This window comes from Toxotes jaculatrix, chromosome 22 (genome assembly GCF_017976425.1).
Source record: "Toxotes jaculatrix isolate fToxJac2 chromosome 22, fToxJac2.pri, whole genome shotgun sequence".
Lineage (NCBI taxonomy): Eukaryota > Metazoa > Chordata > Actinopteri > Toxotidae > Toxotes > Toxotes jaculatrix.
In genome coordinates, this window is record NC_054415.1 from 11,697,833 (window position 1) to 11,717,068 (window position 19,236).

At 41.2% G+C, this 19,236-nt stretch overlaps 1 protein-coding gene across 2 annotated transcripts in view; it reads left to right on the plus strand.

Annotated features, from left to right (window-relative positions):
* Positions 1 to 19,236, plus strand: part of cerk (ceramide kinase) — a 33,474-nt gene that overhangs the window by 9,492 nt on the left and 4,746 nt on the right. Inside the window, exons 2-11 of one of the 2 annotated variants that reach the window (XM_041030270.1) lie at positions 1,473 to 1,607; positions 3,268 to 3,390; positions 5,525 to 5,650; positions 6,252 to 6,318; positions 7,641 to 7,786; positions 12,270 to 12,344; positions 12,535 to 12,687; positions 13,731 to 13,836; positions 14,301 to 14,380; positions 17,011 to 17,216. In XM_041030270.1, the coding sequence (XP_040886204.1) occupies positions 1,473 to 1,607; positions 3,268 to 3,390; positions 5,525 to 5,650; positions 6,252 to 6,318; positions 7,641 to 7,786; positions 12,270 to 12,344; positions 12,535 to 12,687; positions 13,731 to 13,836; positions 14,301 to 14,380; positions 17,011 to 17,216 (1,217 nt within the window). The remainder of the gene's footprint in view (positions 1 to 1,472; positions 1,608 to 3,267; positions 3,391 to 5,524; positions 5,651 to 6,251; positions 6,319 to 7,640; positions 7,787 to 12,269; positions 12,345 to 12,534; positions 12,688 to 13,730; positions 13,837 to 14,300; positions 14,381 to 17,010; positions 17,217 to 19,236) is intronic. The other variant, XM_041030271.1, reaches the window with a different exon arrangement.

Sequence of the window (19,236 nt, forward strand, 5' to 3'; positions counted from 1 at the left end):
GGGTAGTGTCGGGGCCCGTGTGACCCTGAACAGGATGAGCAGTTTAGAAAATAGATGGAATGTTTAAATCCCATTCTACATACATACATTCAGTAATCCATTATATATTTTAATTCAGCACCAACAATCACTTTGGCAGTGCACTAGGTGTCATTTTTCAGATAGCTGGAATGAAACTCTTCATTCTTTTTTTTTTTTCCCCTAAAATAAAGCCATTACCCACATGGCCATAACTCTTCTTCCTATTTGTCAAAGTGTGAATATCGATGGCCATAAAGTTATTCATGCCTGCATGGCGCATCATCTTTATTTGAGAAAGAAATGAAATCCTATTCCCTCAGACTCCCAGGAGAGAAATAATATGTCATGCCTCCCTCCCATCCATTTCACCATATCAGCTGAATAAATTTGCAGGAGAGACTGGAATGCCTGTATGTGATGCAGTTGAAGAGGTCAGTTAAACTCGTTGCATGTAATATTGTCCTTTCCGAGTACAAAAGTGAACTTGTGAATTTGCTCCGTTAGTAGCATAGCTATCTGTTGCGCTTGAGTGCCCAGAATTTCTGAATTTAAATATAGAAACAATTTACAAGGGAAAGCTATATCGTGAGATCTAGTATAGAATATTTAGGTATCACCCTCCTTGCACTGAGTTGCACCTTCTTACACTCTAAACTTCGGGGTTTAAGGTCTTTTTTTTAATGATTTTATTGCTATGTATGTCACATTCCCTTTATTTTCCTATTCTCTACCTTTCAAACATAGTAAATAAATACCTTTTAAAATCTTGGATGTCACTTAGCAGCTCTTTTAGGTGACTCTGTCTCATCAATGCCAGGCGGTACCAAATCCCACTACACCTGACAAATTCTGTTAATGAACAAACCATTCAAACGCTGCCAAAATCTTTCACCCTGAAGTCATTTTAAACCAGAGGCCTGAATCTCGTTTCTGTGAGAAAGAAGTAAAGGAAGCTGTTGTTCCTCCCCAAACACTCACAATCTCTCATGGGATATGGCTGTGATATTCTTTACATTCATTTTATTGTTTGTGCAATCATTGATAGACTTCCAATAAGTCTGATGAAAGCCGTACTGAGACAAGTCAGTGAAGTTGCGGTCCATAAAAGTAAAACAATGATCTGAAATATGTAAAGCACTCTTTAGAGCTGAGGGGAACTGCGAGGGCAGGTGATAATTGTCTGTTCTCAGTCATGTGGTCATTGTTAATATAAAGGTATTGATTATAGCACCTTTTATATTCACGTAAGTGATGTATTTTTTGTGAACATTTCCTTTATATTTATATCCACAGCTGCTTTGGTTTGTCATTGTGTGTCTATGTACCCGTCAGAAAGTGAAAAAGTTATTATAGGCCACAGACCAACTGTGACAGAAAAATAACACTGTGATTTGTGATTGTGTCATGCAGTCCACTACAATATAAATGAATTAATTTATTCATCTCCTCAGCGCACAGTCATGCTGTTCAGGTGTGTGAAATAGTGGCTGTCTGCAAGACTGAGGAAGACAACCACGACGACGCAAAGACCAGGAGTCAGAAAAAAGCAAAGCAGCTCTCCCAGGTGTATCCTCATGCATTTACAGGTATGAAAACCTTTTCATGTTTTTCAGCCAAATACAACAAACAAAAGAGCTCCTCTTCTTCTTCTTCGCCTTATTGTACATCTTAGCTGGTTAAACACTTGTATAATGTCTTCTGTGCAACATGATATCTTTGCTTTTGCAGCACTAATTTTGACTGTTATTTTTTAAATCTGTCCTCCATCCTACATCTTCATGGAGGTGCAGCGCCTAATCGCTGAAGTGCCCCTTTAAGAAATAGATGCAGCATATTTTGTTCCTTCCAACAACATTGCCTGGAGCCAGTTTTCATCACTGTCACTTTCATTTTATTGCAGTAGGTTAATGCCACATCACAGTTACATTTTGGGTAAGTGTGCCAAGAGCCTGTGTTCAGCTCCACCAATCACAAGTGATCTGCCACTGGAAATAAGCCTGTAGACAGCTCCACAGTCTGAAAGTAATGCATTAACAACAGAGTCCCTCACAGCTTAGCTGACTGGGTCTAAGATGGCAGCATGCCAGTGACTTATGAGCTAAAGCTTGATTTTGAGCCATTAGATTATATCCAAACAAGATCGGATTTACATTATTTATCACAGCCAAATGTTAAAAATGACCTCACTAATGTGAGTTTTTACTGGCATTAGAGTGTGTCGAGTCTGACACGACTGCGCTCCCACAGTCTGTGGAAACTTGGCTTCAAAGACACGTCCCATCACTTACATCCTGATTATGTAACTTATTAAAGGATGATTTTGTTCCCACTCTCAGCGTCTCTGTGCCTGTGCCCCACTGTAAGCATGAGGTACTGTAAGTGATTTGGGCTGAAGAGCTTGCCTGAAAAGTTAACTTTTCTATCTGATGGGGAGGAAAAAAAAATTGCTTAGTGTGATAATTTGACTTTGAAATGCTTAGTGAGTGAATCTGCTGTCAAAGTGCTTAGCGAGTGAATTTTGGGTCCTTAATGTAAATATTTCAGTAATGTTCCTAGCAGGATATTATGTGACTCCATCTCTTACTTTTTGTCTGACTATCAGCAGAGCCCTGTTCTATTTAACCGGCTTCTTCTTCATTTCCCTCATGCCCTCATTTCTTACTCATTCACGTATCTGATTGACCTGGCTGGTGAAGATAAAGCAAGGGTTCACTCTCGGTAGCAGATCTGCGCTGTAGCAGAGTCAGGTGGTAGTGAACGCTGTCAGTGGTAAAAGAATGAACGAACAAAGCATCATACCTCCTTGCTGGCATGAAAAGACCTGCCCCAGAGCCCCGAAATACTCACCAAATCAGACACAATGTGAGAAGTTTCACAGTGATTCATATCTGGGAGAGTAATTTTAGATCGTGGGTGGCAAACATAACATGAATGGAAAAAGCTATCAGAGGCTTTATTTAGCACATTCTTATATCTCTCTCTAAAATCAGATTAGGAATTCTCTTGTATTCATGATAGCATCTTTCTTCCTTTGACACTCCTTTTTTCCAGTCTTGGTCTAATAACTATGAAGTGTTGCTCAGTAAGTCATTAGAGTATTACACAAAGATTCAAGGTCTATCCGCAGACATGACCTAAACGTATCCGTGTGGATTGTAAAATGTAAGCCATCCCTGGCAATGATCTATAACACATTATTTTTTTCTCACACTCTCTTCCTGTCTTCCTTCTTTTATATCTCCACAGTTTCGTATGTGCGAAGGACAAGGCAGCACCAGTGGCGGTGTAGCGATGTCACCTTCCACTGCGCCGATCAGGCGCTCTGTGAGCAGTGGATCCAAGCTATCAGTGAGCAGCTGTCACTTCTCAGTACGTACTGTTTAATGCTGTTCTTTATAACAGATGCCATGACGTGCATTTGGCTTAATCAGACCTTAACTCAATCAGAATCAGTTTATGGACCACAGATGTCATAAATGTGCCACGTACTGCAGGAGGAATCTGGCTCATTAAGCTGCATGACACAGAACCAAAGGGCAAATGTACCTGTTGAAAAAGTATTAGCTTGGTGAAAATGGCTGTCCTTGTAACGCTTATACTTAAACACACTTCTTCCTTTGTGAAATGATGGATATATTTGGTCCATGATGAACAATTAGAATTGATTTTTCATATAGAGAGTGGTTTAGAAGCTGCTGCTGGTGCTGTAATTTGTCTGGCAGGCTAAGTTTGAACTAGAAGACGCTGTGCTGAATAGAACAGTATATTCTGCTTGGAGCGCCTTTGTACAGGGTGTTCTGTGAGGATCAGGCCTTTTGACATCTCGAGCCACCAACACCTGACAGCAACTCTAAGCTGTAGATATACAACTCAGTGTTTTTCTCTCCTTTGTTTATGGACTGCTTCACCAGGACAGCACCGTACAGTATGCGTTCTAAGTTACTGTTGGTGACTGTTGGTAACTCTTGGTAAATTTTCTTCTTGAAAGTCCTGCATCTCAAATTTTACTGAAGTATTTAGTAAGTACTCACTATGCAGAATGGCCCATTTCACAATCATAGATATTATATTGTTGATTTAAAGTACAAGTACCTCAAAATTGTACTTAAGTGCAGTACTTGCGTAAATGTACTTAGTTATTTTCTAGAGCTGCCATCTTCTCTCCACTCATCTTCTTTAATGAAGTTATCATTCAAGACAAGCCCTGTGAGCTCTGCTCCTCCTTTAGTGTTTATTACTGTCCATAAAAAAGCATTTCATTCTTTTCAGTTCTATCTTATGCACAGCGAACCTCAGGAGAGCCCAGAGGCAAACCAACAATAGATGTGGTCCTCTGCATTTCTCCTCCAGACAGTCCCTCAAAGGCATAAAGAATAGAGCCAGCAACAACAGTATGATAAAACATATAAATGGCAGCATTACAAGCATTAAAAAAAAAGAGTGTAGTGTCGTATAAAAATATCTTTGGCTGCCTCGCGTTAGTACTTGAGTCCAGCTTACTGTCCAGATGTGTTCCAAGGAATCTGCACATCTGTCTACTACATGTTAACATCCCTTTTGAACACAAAAGACAAAAGTTGATTGAAAATGTACCTAGAGCACATCACCTATCAAAATTTTTACATCATCTGTTTGCAAAAGAAAAGATCAGCCTAACTATGTAGTTTGATGTATTAACACTTTACAGTAACAAAACATTGTTATTACTCTATAAGTCAGAACATATTAAGCTTTATTACATTTTTGACCTAGTTGAGCACAAAATACAGTGTTTTACTCTTTGGGACTTAACAATGTGATTTCAACTGATTGTATTATTGGGTTCTAAAAGACTTAGTGTGTATCTGGAGTGTGGAAATACGAGTGTAAGATGGGTTTAACACATTTGAAATGGTGCACTTGGCCCCATTTTGCCTGGAAAGATGAATCAATTCAAGAAAATTAACTACATTTATTGTGAAGGTGAAGCCTCAGTGTTGTTCGGCAGTGTTCGTCGCCTCCACAGTACACCTTTACGTCACCCATTGACAATCCATTTATGTAATTTAATGGGACTTTTGTCTTATTGCCAAACAATATCACCCTATATTTCTTTGTGCTCATTTAGCGCTTGATCCCGATCCATTCGTTTTCAATTTGAGCAGCTGCTTTGTTCTATACTATCTCAGTTTGTTGTCCTAAATGCAGTCTTCCACAACAGCCATAAACAAGCCATTTAGTATTCTCCATCACAGCAGCACTTCGTAGGTTTATCACCGAATGATGCAGCACCTCTGAATTGCCCCACACTCCTCCCATAGTCAGTAGACAGACCATTTATTTCTTGAGCAGCATGTTTTGGGGACCAGTCAGTTTGACTGAGCATTTTGAGAAAGGTCTCTGGTTAATGAAAACTTCATCAAGCTGCTGTCAGCTGCACATTTGTAAGAAAAAAAAAAAAAAAAAAAAAGGTAAACACTGAGCCTTTTTAATGACTATCTCACACCCTTCCCTCACTTTGCAGCCAACCGACCGAAGAACCTTCTGGTGTACATCAATCCCTATGGTGGGAAGCGGCGCGGGAAGCGTATTTATGAGCAGAGGGTGGCTCCGCTGTTTCGCCGCGCCTGCATCTCGGCCGATGTGATTGGTGGGTCCCTATCAGTAGTGTTCCTCAACATTTAAATAAAAAATGAGTACCGATGGCCACCGTATAGATCTCCACGTCCACCGTGGCCTCTTGCGGGGACCGAAGAGGCTCGCACGGATATGATTTGGCTTATAGTGCCATTAATCACACCAGCACCTTAATGGAAGCTGCGATAGTTGATAAGCTTGGGTATCCAAACACATCTATTATTCAATAAGTGTTTGCTCCAGCTACACATGGTCTGGGGTATTGATAGTCCATCGGAGTGAATACTATTCACTCTATATGCCTGGTAAACAGATTTACTGTTGAAATATTGTTTTTGTGGGCCCAGGGATCATTTTACAGGCTAATATACAATAGCTGAATTACATTGTTTTGTGCTACTGTGGCTTCGCTTTTTGTGAACATTAATCTGCACAACAAGTTCCAGTGATTGTTTGAAAAGTGCAGCACTTTTCCTGATCTTTTTTTTTTTATAAGTAATAGCATGCTTATTGAACGAGTCAAGACACAAAGCGTCTAGTCATTTTGTCTGTGCATTCCCTTTCAGTGGAATTGTACTAACACTTGCCATTTGATTTTGTTTCTATTTCTGTAGTTACAGAGCGTGCCAATCACGCCAGAGACCACTTGAAAACAGAGGCCAATCTCGATAAATATGACGGGTGAGTGCTTGAGCTAGGTAGCTGCGGCTTCCAGGCTTTCAACGCTGGTTCTTCACTGTGACAAGGATCTGACCCTTGTCTTCTCATATTGTAATAAAACACTGAGAGACTCGGCCATGAGCTGTGTGTCGGCTAGTGCATAATATAAGTGTGTGCGAGGCCCTGTTGTGTTGTAATTTGTATTGTGTTAGATTTTAATCACTGAGACAAAAGCCCTGTGAGTTTCACACGCTTAACAGTGAGTGTCACTGTGATGATCTCTGACACTGACTTGCATTCCCTTGTGCAGAGTGAGTTTTCTGTGACCTGGCAGTGTTACTATCAGTAAATACAGGATTTCCTTTGGCAGATAAACATTAGTAAACATGCTACATAGTAGTGTAGCAAATAGATACTGTTGTAAACCTTCCTGTTTTGTTGGGTCTTGTTCTTGAACCTCATACTCAAGTGTAGGCTCCAAATAAAGTTGCAATCCTACATCAATAATAAATATAACATTGTATGTACAATTATAAATATAAGAGCAAACACAAGGTAAAAACTGTGTAGGAAAATGCAGCTATAATGTATGTTAGGAGTGATTTGAACATGTCAGGCTGCACTTGGGCTCATATTGGTCAGAAATATAGTCAGGAATGAATTCCATAATGTACCTTATTTGACTTGTTTGATGGATAGGATGCTTTGTTTTTGAAAAACGTAAGTTTGAGGAAATAAGACTAACTGTGGGTGCTTCTAATAACTTCAGACATAGCAAATGTATCTGAACAGAGGTCTGAGGTAACTAATTTCTAGCTTTTGACCCAATTTGCACATTTTATCATCATTTCATGCATCTAGCATCCATCAAAAGTTACTGCAATAAATCAAACTCCACCAGCCACTCACAAGAGTCAAGTTTATGTTTTCAGCTCAAATTGTACAGCATGCTGCTGCTCAGGCCTGTGAGTGAGGGGAGCATGTGAGGTAAAATTCAGCCCATAATTGAAAATAAAGGGCATCAATAACATGAAAGGGTTTTCCTGCAGAGTTTCCCATCAACTTCAGCTTCTGTTCATCAGATATGCGGTCCAGCAAAACAGGGTTAGAATCCATTATGCTTTTACTCTGCAGTTCATACAATTTATAGGAGCCTTTATGTAAGGTTTTTGAGACAGACTAAAAAGCTGTAATGCAGGGTGGCACAGCGTGGTATTCTTATTTATTGAAGTGTTTCACAGTTAGACCTGCTGCCCAGTTGTGTTATTGTCAAGGTTAGAGGCAAGAACTCTCAGACCCATGTATGCAACTTGTAAGCTGTTGATATCATTTATGTGCACCAGGGTGGTGTGTGTGGGTGGAGATGGGATGTTCAGCGAGATCCTGCACGGCTTGGTCACCAGAACCCAAACTGACCACGGTGTGGACCAGAACCAACCAGATGCACAGTTGGCGCCCTGTTCTCTACACATAGGGATCATTCCTGCAGGTGAGCTTTGTCCTCACATCACATCAGACATATCGAGTAATGATCTGTGGATGTCAAATTAAAGGAATCTAACTTTGAGGTTTCTCCTATTGTTAAATATTTAAAGGAATAGTTCAACCTTTTTGGAATTATGCTTTATAGCTTATTGCTTTATAGCTAAGAGTCACATTAAGTTTTATCTTAGCTTAGCTGGAGTCTGGAAGACAACTTTCCAGACAACAACAGGTTTATGTTTTAGACTGTTATTTGGTCTGTAGAAGTAACTTCTAAGCAAACTTAAGTTAGCAGGGAGCTGGATGTAGACTCAGATTTAACTTGCAAATTGGAGAGTGGAATCAGTCTTCTCTTCTAGCTCTCTGCAAGAAAACACATTTAACAAAATACTGAAATATTTCTTTAAAGCCATTCAGACATTTGTGTTATACAAAATTTCATCTTACTGGATGCAAAATGATTACAAAAGCAGAGCTGTTTGAGAACCTTAGCAACTCAGTCAGACTGTGGTGCTCCTATGGCTGTACACACCTTGATGTGAAATAATCTAAGAAGTCACGCAAGATTGAAATCAGACGCCACAGCAGGCTGTGTAGAATATTATGTAGTGCTTGCCACAGACATTATAATTTGCCCAAAGCACACAACTTTTTCTCAAATGGAAAAACTATTGCTCCACTTTCACCATCACTGTTGCCCTCTCCACCTACACATGCACTGTAACCCGCTGCTGAATGTGGAGTTCACACCAGTGTCCCTCACAGTGGTCAAAGGCCCCTCTGGGAAATGTAGGAAATCACTTGTGGCTCCATTATGAAGCAAAATAAACAAAAAAAAATATCATTGAATAAGTCCTGTAGTCACATGTTAAGTGTCTACAGTGTCAGAGGGCTCCAGTGAAAATACATGTGCAGATTTTAAATGTACGGTGTGAATGTGTTTTGTCAAGGTAAGTTTTGCATGATGGATGTGATGGTGGAGTTTTTAAAAAAAGACTTAAGTGGTCACTTTCGCATAAAAATCCCACTCATCAGAACTGTTATTGATTCCCATTGTGAAGAACCTAAACCCTGCTGATCCCGGGTTGCTGAGTTACATAAGAGAATCTCTATGGCAACAGGGCAGGGGGTCCCACTAGGGCCCTGCAGAGGGTCAATCATTACAAAGTGCCATAAATTGGATCGTGCTGGGTGACATTTTGAAATCACTGTAATTTTCATGAGGATAGAAATACAGTGCATGAAGACCAGTATGAGGCTATCCGGTGCACAGCTTGATGGTAATAGCAGAAGGGTTCAAAAAATGGCTGGGAACACGGTGAAAGATTTTTAGGTGAATTAAAACCATGATTTGGATGTGGTGGCTCAATTTGGTTTTTGCCTTTTATTTTTTCTGCCTTCTTACAAAAGCAGATGAATTAAAACATTAGGTGTGTAACACTGTCTAATCTCTTCACTCAGCTGTATAAAAGGTTTCACATCTTGACATCGCATTTCTGTTCAGGTGAGCAGTCAGTGAAAACCCAGGGCCGCTGGGATGAAAGTTTTCAATGTTCAACATCTGTTCTAAAGAAGTTTTTAAATATCTTTGATATGCTGTTTCAATACAAGGGCTTTACTGGTTAAATGTGGAGTTAAAAGTGCTTTTCTTTGCTTATTTTTAATCATTGAGTTAAACCCTCTAATGACCAAGGCCAATCTTTCTTCAGTGTCATCAAACTCATCAAAGTTTTTGTGCCATCCTTTCCCGAGCGTTAAATAAACGCAGACATGTTGATGAGCAGTGGCTTAATTTAAAAAGGCACCTTCAAGAGTTTCTTCGCAGCTCAGTCAATGAAAGAAATGACTGCTTATGATCGGACAGACAATGTCTGACGTTTGAGAACAACTCATTTATTTAGTCCAGAGGGAATAGTGGCCAAGAAAGGCGGAGTGGCATTTTTGTCAGTTCACTGTTGATGACAGTGGATCTGCATGTAGTCACCTATGTAACAAAAGTCCTTCTTCTCCTGCTGTGTTGTCCTAAAATGATCAGTGAGTCTTTGTCTTACTAATTACTCTGTTTTTATTAATGTCACCTCTGCCAGTCATTCATCTCCTTTGATTGTGAAACGTTCTCTAAGGGAAAGCGTATCTAAAATCTTGGCACACACATGTTTTTCTGAAAGCAGGCATTAGGGTTTTGCAACAAAAGCTGTGGCCTGTCACACAGCCATAAAATCTGATTCTGTGCAGATCGGGTGCTTGTACCTTTGCCACCTGGGTGAGATTTACGATTCCATCAATGTAACGGTCAGTGTTGCTGTCAAAGGCGTGGAAACGTTAGGTATCAAATCCTCTGTGCCGCGGTTCAAATTAAGAGTCATGAACTCATTTACGGCCCTGTCACAGAGCTTTTAAACACACTATATTTGAAACATTTCCTCATGACACAGTCCTGTTACACTGGCTTTAGCTGTTAAGGTCTGAAAGAGAATGTCAATTAACCCTGACACACTGAAAGCAGATTTTTTTTTGATGAAAAATAAGTGTATGTCGTTCAAAGAGCCACTTGTCTGTTTCAAAAGGGTTCACTGATGTCGGTATATGATACTGCCACGAGTGCAGTTATAAATACATTCATGCACTGAGGATTCAAACTGCAAAAATATCCTTTTAGGAGCAGCACTAAAAAGCATTGAGACTCCATTGTTGTCCTTGAGATAAAGATGATCTCGCTGCCAAGATGATCTTACTGGCGAGACAGTTTTGGGGGAACTGCAGATAAAAACTGGAACTTCTCCACTGAGGATATGTCTTGTGACAGTTTCTGCTCTCTCCTCTGGATATGCCAACAGGCTACTGTGGTTGAGTAACTTAAGGGGAATAAAACATTGAACATCTGAGGGCTGAACATAATTGAACATCTGTGTGTGCCACTTAAATCAATTCAAAGTCAGTTGGCTTTTACTGTGTAGCTTTAGAAGAGTCAAATGGCATATGTCACCATTTTTATGCTCAGCAAAATGGCAGGCAGCGCAGCGCTGTCAGGAGCAATTGGAAAGTGTTCGGATGCGATTATGAAGCTCGGAGGAGAAGAAGCAAAGGCCAGATAAGTGATATTCATAAAAAGTCATTGAAAGCGAGAGGGGAAGCTCATCTTCATACTCATCTGTGTCCACCGCTGAATGACAGGCCTGATCTCTGTCACGCTTCTGTGCGCCAGCTCAAAACATCACGAGTTAAGATTTCACCCTCTCCTCTCCTCTTTCCCTCACTCCCTCTGTCTTTCATCAGTGGCAGCGGGTCCATTTCACCACTCGAAGATGATCAAAGTAGGGCAGATAGGTCTGAAATTACACCATGTGGTGCAGAAAAAGAGCGATAGAGCCTTATTACCTCTCAAGTTGAAAGATTTAATGTCAAACTCAACATTTCTCTCAAGGCAGGGTATGCCTCTTATCCTTCATTTGTTGGTTGAAGGGAGCCGATGATAGCCCAGGGCCTGGAGCCATCCGATTAGTTGACTTTATGACTGAAACGTCTCCTCACTTACGCCTAATAAAATCATTCAGCTGAATTCTCTGCACTTGGTAGCAGCTTTGAAAGACATGTCTCTCTACCAAGGACCAAACCTTTTATGATCAGTTTTATTTACGAAGACGACATGCACACATGTGATTAACATCTTTGTAACTTTACCTCCAGGCAGGGTCTGGCAACATGACTGTTCTCATTAGATAGTAACACATAAAACTTTCAGGACACTCTGTCCATCGTACTTATGACAAAAATATTAAGTCCATTAATAAAAAGGTAACCAGAAGTCCTCCCTGAAAATCAAACTAATATAAATGTGCTATTATATCTCAATGTCTGTTCAAATTTCTCCCCAAAAGTGTGGTTCTGACCAAACGTTGTCATCTTTAGATGCGTAAACGGAGTAATTTCACTGACATGGGGAAGTATCAAACACCCGATTCACTTCCTGCCTGCAGCAATGGAGGAAGAAACAGATTGAAACACATGAATGACAGCTGGCTCATCGCTGCAACAATGCTGGGATGGGTCGACCAGCCTAACCAGCGCTGATGCATAAAACTAAAACAGGACTGTGACGTGGTTGATCGATCCCTTGCAGGAAACGTTTTCTGGTCAAACTAGACTCCCCACAAAACAGAACTGTCCCTTTATAACAGGATTGCAGGGTGGGGCAACTAATGTGACATGAATGCAGGTGAGAAGGGAAACTGTACTTCTCTGTGAAAACAACTCAGCATTTGAGTTGCACTGACTCAACAGCTATTGACCTGCTAATTAAAAAATGTTTTCTAAGAAGTCTTAAAACTGTGTGCTATTTTAAGTTATACACATAATGGAAATTTTTTTTAATTGTTTTCATGAAAATAGTGTATGTGCGTCTGGGAAGTCACTTTTCATTTCACATTGCCTTTAACAAGTCACAATGGCACAATGGCTAACCATCCACCTGTGTGCCTCGTATCCAACAGGGTCCACTGATTGTATCTGCTTTGCCACAGTGGGAACCAACGATCCAGTTACTTCTGCTTTACACATCATTGTGGGTGAGTAGGACTCGTGTGTGTTTGTCATGTGTTGTTTGTCTCAGTGCTCAGGGTGGCTTCTTGTTTCACTTTTATCAGATGTTAACCTTTGAATGATCATTACAGCAGCTGGTTTTTGTTTCATGTTTGTGTGTCACAGTGACCATACAAGAGGTGTCATTTTACAGCTCTGCCGGGTGTGTCTTAACAGGTGACTCCCAGCCGATGGACGTGTGCTCGGTTCACCACCACGACGTCTTCCTCAGATACTCGGTCTCGTTGCTTGGCTACGGTTTCTATGGAGATGTACTGACAGACAGCGAGAGAAAGAGGTGGCTAGGTCCTGCTAGATATGACCTGTCAGGTATGAAGGGCATCATTTTCTGAACTTGAGTGACTCTTCAGACTAAGCCTACCTACATGGTTTAACCTTTCTTTTAACCCGCGGCTCACTGGCCTTAGAGCTTAGTGACCACACACCTGCTTATATTAATGTTGGCTAACCTGGAGTTTATCCCAGCGTTTGCGGGTCCAGGCTTTGGAGGATTAAAGATATAAATCTGTCAGAGAGGGAGCTCAGAAAAGAACTCAAATGCACGACTCCAGAACACGGGGATAAAAGGCAAAGGCAAGTCTTTAATACAAACAAAGTCGGTACACGGGAAGGCAGTCCAAAAATTAGGCAGAGGTATCTGAATCAAGAGGCAAAACCGTAAAAGAACAAAGTGGGTCAAAAACACAAGGAGAAACAAATGCTGGAACGCTTGACACTACAGACCAAGACGATCTGGCACAGACAAAGGGGCAGGCAAGACTTAAATAGACTAGGGGGCGGGAAGAACAATTAAACACAGGTGAAAACCATAAAGGCGGGGCATGTAATCAGAATTGGAGGGAAAACACCAGAGGGCTAAATTAAACTGGGGCCAACTGTACAGAGGAGAAACCTGGGGCCTTATTTACCACAGCATGCAGAAAAAAAAGTTCTAAATGTGTGTGTAAGAACTGCTGAGATGAACAAAAAAGTTGACATTTAACACACACACCTTAACACAATGATCAATTATAAATCAGCATGTGATATGGCAACAGACTTGTGGACATAATTCTCATTTTATGTGTTTTCCTGTATTGTTACCAGTGTTAAAATATACATTTTCTCTATTTCTGTGCTTGTTTTCAAAACAATGCCCAGCAAGGTCAGTTATCCTAATGTGTTTGGCAGATTTTTAACCAGTTAAAGTCACAACAGCCACTAGAGAAAAAGAAAAGTGGCCCAGTTGTCTATGCAAAAGTGTCAATTTTACTCTTAATTGTCTTGTCAAGTATAATTAGAGTTAAATTAAAACAGAGCAGATCAAACATATCAGCATGAATTCTGCAGCCCACACTGTGTTTTTGTTCCAGGGGTAAAAACCTTTCTGAACCACAACTACTATGAAGGCACCATCTCCTTCCTCCCCGCCGAGGGCGACACGGGCAGCCCCAGGGACAAGCTGCAGTGTCGATCCGGGTAAATAAAGCATCTGACATACTCATTTCTACAGCTTCCTGGCTCCGGTTTTACAATGTGCTAACTTATCTGATGTAGTTCAGTGGCAGCTGTGCACCTGCCAGAGCTTAAATGGGTTAGTTTACGTTGACCAGGGATCTGGTCTGATTTATTGTGGACTGAACACAGTTGGTCTTTTCCAAAAAGTGCCTGACTATGTTCTGTGGCTTTTGAAATGCAGGACACACATGTTGTTTGTGTTTGTTGTGGGGACTGAAAAACACTGTAAACCATTAATTATGCTACCTACTAAAAGCATTTCTGACAAAAGGTCATTATTTTTAAATCACTACACACAGGTACATTATACTGTGTGTCAGATTAAGATGGACTGAATTTATTCCCACCTGATGAATCATTTAAGCCTGTCACAGCAGTGCTAATCGTTTGATGGCTGTTAAAACAAGGTTACGCTGATGTTTCAGGTGCCACGTCTGTCGGCACAAGCCCTCATCAAAGGACAAGCAGAGGGAGGTGTCAGGGGAGAAGGAAAAGTCTGAAAAAGGTACGAGTTTTGGGTTACATTATTTGAAATAGTATGTCAAATTAATCACACCAAAAAGTGTATTTCTCGTTTCTCTGCCTTGTTACCTGGTGCTTTGTCTATTCTGAAACCATTTCTAGACTTCTGAGATGTGTGAAAATGAATGTCTCTGAAGCTGTAGTTGGAGAGAAAAGACCAAAAAAAAAAAAAAAAAGGAGATGAGACAGTTCCACACTGGTTGTCTTTTCCCTTGAAGTCTCATACACACACACACACACACACATAGTACAATCCAAATCAGGGGATATTTGCATTTTTCTCTCTTTCGGGGCAGATTAAGTACCTGAGGTGGTCTGAGTGTACCTAACATCATCTTCTCCTTCTCAGATTTCACTCTATCTCCATTTTCTTTCGGGGCTATTTTTCTTTTGCGGCATGGCAAAAGTCTTGATGAGATTCTTGATGAGTTATTGACGAGAAAATATAAGCTGATTTCGGTGACACTGCACAGCTCCACGTCGTGCCCACCGCCGGAGCCTTCTTTGCCTATCGATTTCTAAATCTCCGTAATCCACTCCTTCGTCTGTTCGTTCAGATTACACCTTCCTCGATGAGGCTGGCGTGTGTCTGTCCGCTCAGCCTCGAGTAGGGCAGCGTCGTCTCCTTTTCCCTCGTCTGTCCCCCCTGACCGTGGTGCACACACACACACACACATGCACACACTTCATTATCTACAATCCTCTCAACCCATCAACACAGCAGCACAACCCTCTGGAGGCAGATGAAATACTGACTCCTGTGTGTGTGCACTGGTGCATGTTTGTGTGTGCACTTTGAGCTGTGTGTGTTCTTTTTCCCTCTCTAATTAGTGTCGTGATGTTAAATTCAAGATTTTCTATCTTGGCCTGGCTATCTGGGGGACTGCAGCTTCCTGTGGAGTGTGTGCATTATTTTTTTTCCTTCTTGTGTAAATATGAAAGCAAGCGTAACCTGTTTGTGTATGACGTGTGACCCACTAATCAGGAAGAAATTTGGCTCTGCCAGCTCTGACAGGGGGTTTGCCTCACGCCAGTGCTGCTGTTTGTTTTGGGATTTTTTTTTTTTTCTTCCTGGCGAGGGAAATCTCAGACAACTGCTAAATCAATGAGGCACGACACATTCTCTCTCTGCAAATGAGCCAGCCTCTCCTCCAAAAGCAAATACTCATTTGGAAACATTCTCCTAATGCAGAACCTACAGTCCACAGTTGGATTTGTTGTTTATTTTTATGTTTTTTTTTTACATTTTTTTAAATTTAGCTTTAATCACCACTTCCCAATTAGAATATGGTTGTTTTTATGTAGCCTCAGTGGGCTTGTTATCATTGGTTTGCGTTATCACCTCTGTAAGTTTATTTTACGAAATGAGGGGGAAAGGTAATGAATCGTTTTGCTTTCCGAGATCACTTAATTTTCCCTCTGAGATGCTCATAAAACAGAAGCTGATTTGGACGTCTGTGATCACTTTTTTGCCGCTTACTCCAATGACTATCACCTTGGCGACAGGCACAAGGAGTCCCATGGGTGATACTACTGTGTCTTTGATACACCATCCCCTGTAAACAGTTGCTAATCTCAGAGGAACACAGTGGTGATTTGTGAAGCACAGCCATCACATCTGTCATCTGAGATTTGGAGGCCGCATGTGCCTTTAATCATAACAAGAACACTTAAAGTTAATCCAGTCCACTTCCATCTACTTATATGTGACTTCCTCTTTAGATATTGCAAACCCTTCCTCGGCCAAACTCAGAACAGAGGACGTTTAGTACATTACTCTCAGAATCAAAGTTTCTATCTCGGTTCAGTCATCAGGGTAAAGCTGCTCTGAGGATTCCTGCCAAAACATCTGGATCTTAATGGACCCTCATCAGCATGACTGCTGTTGTGTGACAAGCTTGGAACTTAACCTCAGGACTCATAAAGCACTTGCACACAGTCTAATTTCAAGCCCTTATTCCTGATGGAACACAGATGATTTGTTTCTGCACTTCTGGAATAACCAAACAGGAGGCTGAACAGAATCAGGATTTCTCGTATCTCGCATCTTACTGTCAGAAGCAGGTAGCTGAAGGTTAGAATACTCGGAACAAACTCAAAATATTTGTAAATGGTGTGGAACTGCTGTTGAATACAGCTCAGTGTATTCACTGCATCACAAAGTCTCTCCACTTCAAAGTGTCAGTGTCAGATGGAGGAGCTTTAACACTGCAGTGAAAAGAGGAGAGTTAAGTAAACCAGGCATTGTCAGTGGACCAGACTTTTCACAGACTCTGACATGTTCAGCAGTACTTGATTTTTGTTGCAAACTCACAGTTTTCCCTCCACTGACACGGCAAATTCAATTTTATTTTGCTTACACTTAAATAAAAGTGGATTCACGTATATTTGGACTCAAGTTATTTGGAGTTTACTGCTGGAATACTTTAAACATAATATGTTTATAGTATTTAAACAGTGCAACTCAAGTTTCACAGCCCAGTGGAGATTAAAATACTGGACACATACCTCAAAGCAAGAGTTTTAAGAGGTTTGATAGGACAGTGTTTTATTTTAATGTTCAAGATTATTTTCCGCTAATAAATCTAATCTAATCTAACTCCTCTGTTTCAGAAGACAGCAGTGGTTGGAGCGTGATCCGTGGAAAGTTTATCGCCATTAATGCAGCCAGTATGAGCTGCGCGTGTCCCCGCAGCCCAAAAGGCCTGTCGCCCTCCGCCCACCTCGCTGACGGCACCACAGACCTCATCCTCGTCAGGAAGTGCTCGCGTTTGGACTTTTTCCGACACCTCCTTCGACACACCAACAAAGAGGACCAGGTAGGAAGGAAGGAGTTGGTTGTAGCATATGTAATGTGTAGTCTTTTTTTTTTCATCCCTTGTACTCATACTTCTGTGGTAATGTACAGAAACACTGTGCATGAGTCACGCTGTGCAACATATTTCAGAGCTGAAATGTACCAGGAAAATTGATGTGAGTTGGATCCAGCAGGGATTAAAGAAGCCTCCTCTTCAAAGAGAGAAATCTCAAAAAAAAAAAAAAAAGCACCAAATTTTGAGACAATTTCATCCATCCCCCAAAAAACAGCCCATCAGTCTCTTTGCTGCAGAATTTAGTGCTCAGCATCAAGAGTTTCTCAATCTGAGCGCTGATGAATTGAGAGTGTGTTAAGTCTTTGAATGAGCTCGCTTGCTGTGCTAGCACCTCCATTTGCTGACTCCGCTCAATTTCCCAACTATGGTTCACTTTAGTTCAAATGCCTTAGCCCCTGTGCCTTCCCACGTATCATAAATAACCTCCACCCTGGTCCGGAGAGGCACCAGTAATCGCTGCATCAGGGATATGCTGTATGGGAGAACAGGCTGATACCAGACTAATGCCCTCTCAGGATAGCACAAGTATTACCAGGGGAAGTCTGGTGATTAGTAATTATTACCTCAGGAAGGACCTCGGGAAGTTTATCCCATTTAGAAGAATCTTGTAAGTAGTTTCAGTAGCTGCCTCGGTGAAGGTGTGAAATTGCAAACTGTGTTTTGAGCCAACAGTGACATCCTGAGGTGAGTTTCAATTCAGAAGATCAACATTTTGACTTGTGCACGCAGCATTTGGATTACAAGGATGAGTTTCACTGTATTATATTATATATTATTATATTTGGATTTTTAAAAGTTCACTGCCAGGATTTTTTTTTAAAGAAAATGCTACAGAGGCTGTTTCTATTCCAGGTTGAGGAAAGATTTTGCTGCTCTGTGTGACATGAAGCGTGTTCTTGGATTGCTGCAGTCCCAGTGAAATATTCCACCATGACATGAAATGATGACATGAGGAATGAAATTACTAATGTGCGTGGGTAAAATCAAATTACCAACGTTCCCTGGTGATGCTACAGCAGAGAGGCCCTAAAATTATTTCATGACAGTAGATTTCCCCATTATACTAAAACTCAATGCTGAGGGTCAGCAGAAAGATGTTACCGTATCCATCTAAGAAACAATTGGAAATTGGAATTGGATCTGTGGACGGCAGTGTTGATCGGTTGGTCCAACACTTTGGTCCAGACAGAAATATCTCAACAACTGTTGCATGGATAGCTATGTTATTTTCTTCAGACTGTTTCATGGTGCCAAGAGGAAAGAATCCTACTAATTTCTGAAATCCTTTGACTTTCCTCTAGTGCCACGAGCAGGTTAGCATCTTCCGTTTACAGTGAAAAAAGAAGATACCTCACGAACCACCGTCTAAGGATCACATATCTCTGTACCCAGAGTGTGGCACTGGCAGTGAAAAGCCACAGTGTGCTCCGTCTCTAGCTTCAGGCTGTCCTGGCTGCTTTACTTGCAACACACTCAGGTAGACAAGTAGTCGCATGAGTAGGGTGAGCGGGACTTTGCATCAGAGTTCACTTAATATCAGCATCACTGTCCAGCCAAGCGGAGAGAAACAAGGAGTGAGAAGCCACTAAGCGTATTCATGGCCTTGTCAGAAAGCCTTTTAGGCAGACGGTCCAGCATGAATGCAAAGCGGCTGCAGTCATAAAGTGGGTCTGATGCGAAATAAATGGCTGTCACTCCGTTTTCGGGATGAGAGAGGCCGCGAGAGGGAGAGAAGGAAGGGCGAAGGAGAGAGAGAGAGAAAAAAAAGCGGAGAAGAAAAGAGAAGAGAATAGAGAGAAAGTGGCACCCCGTGAAGTCGAAGAAAATAGTGCGCCGGACAGAGTTGAACCTTTCTGCGACACTGAGTGAGATGAAAGGGGATTTTTGACAAAATCATTTCTTTTCATCTCCCTCTCTTTCTTCCTCTCTTCACCCTTCGGCCGTTTACATAGTCTTTATGCACCTC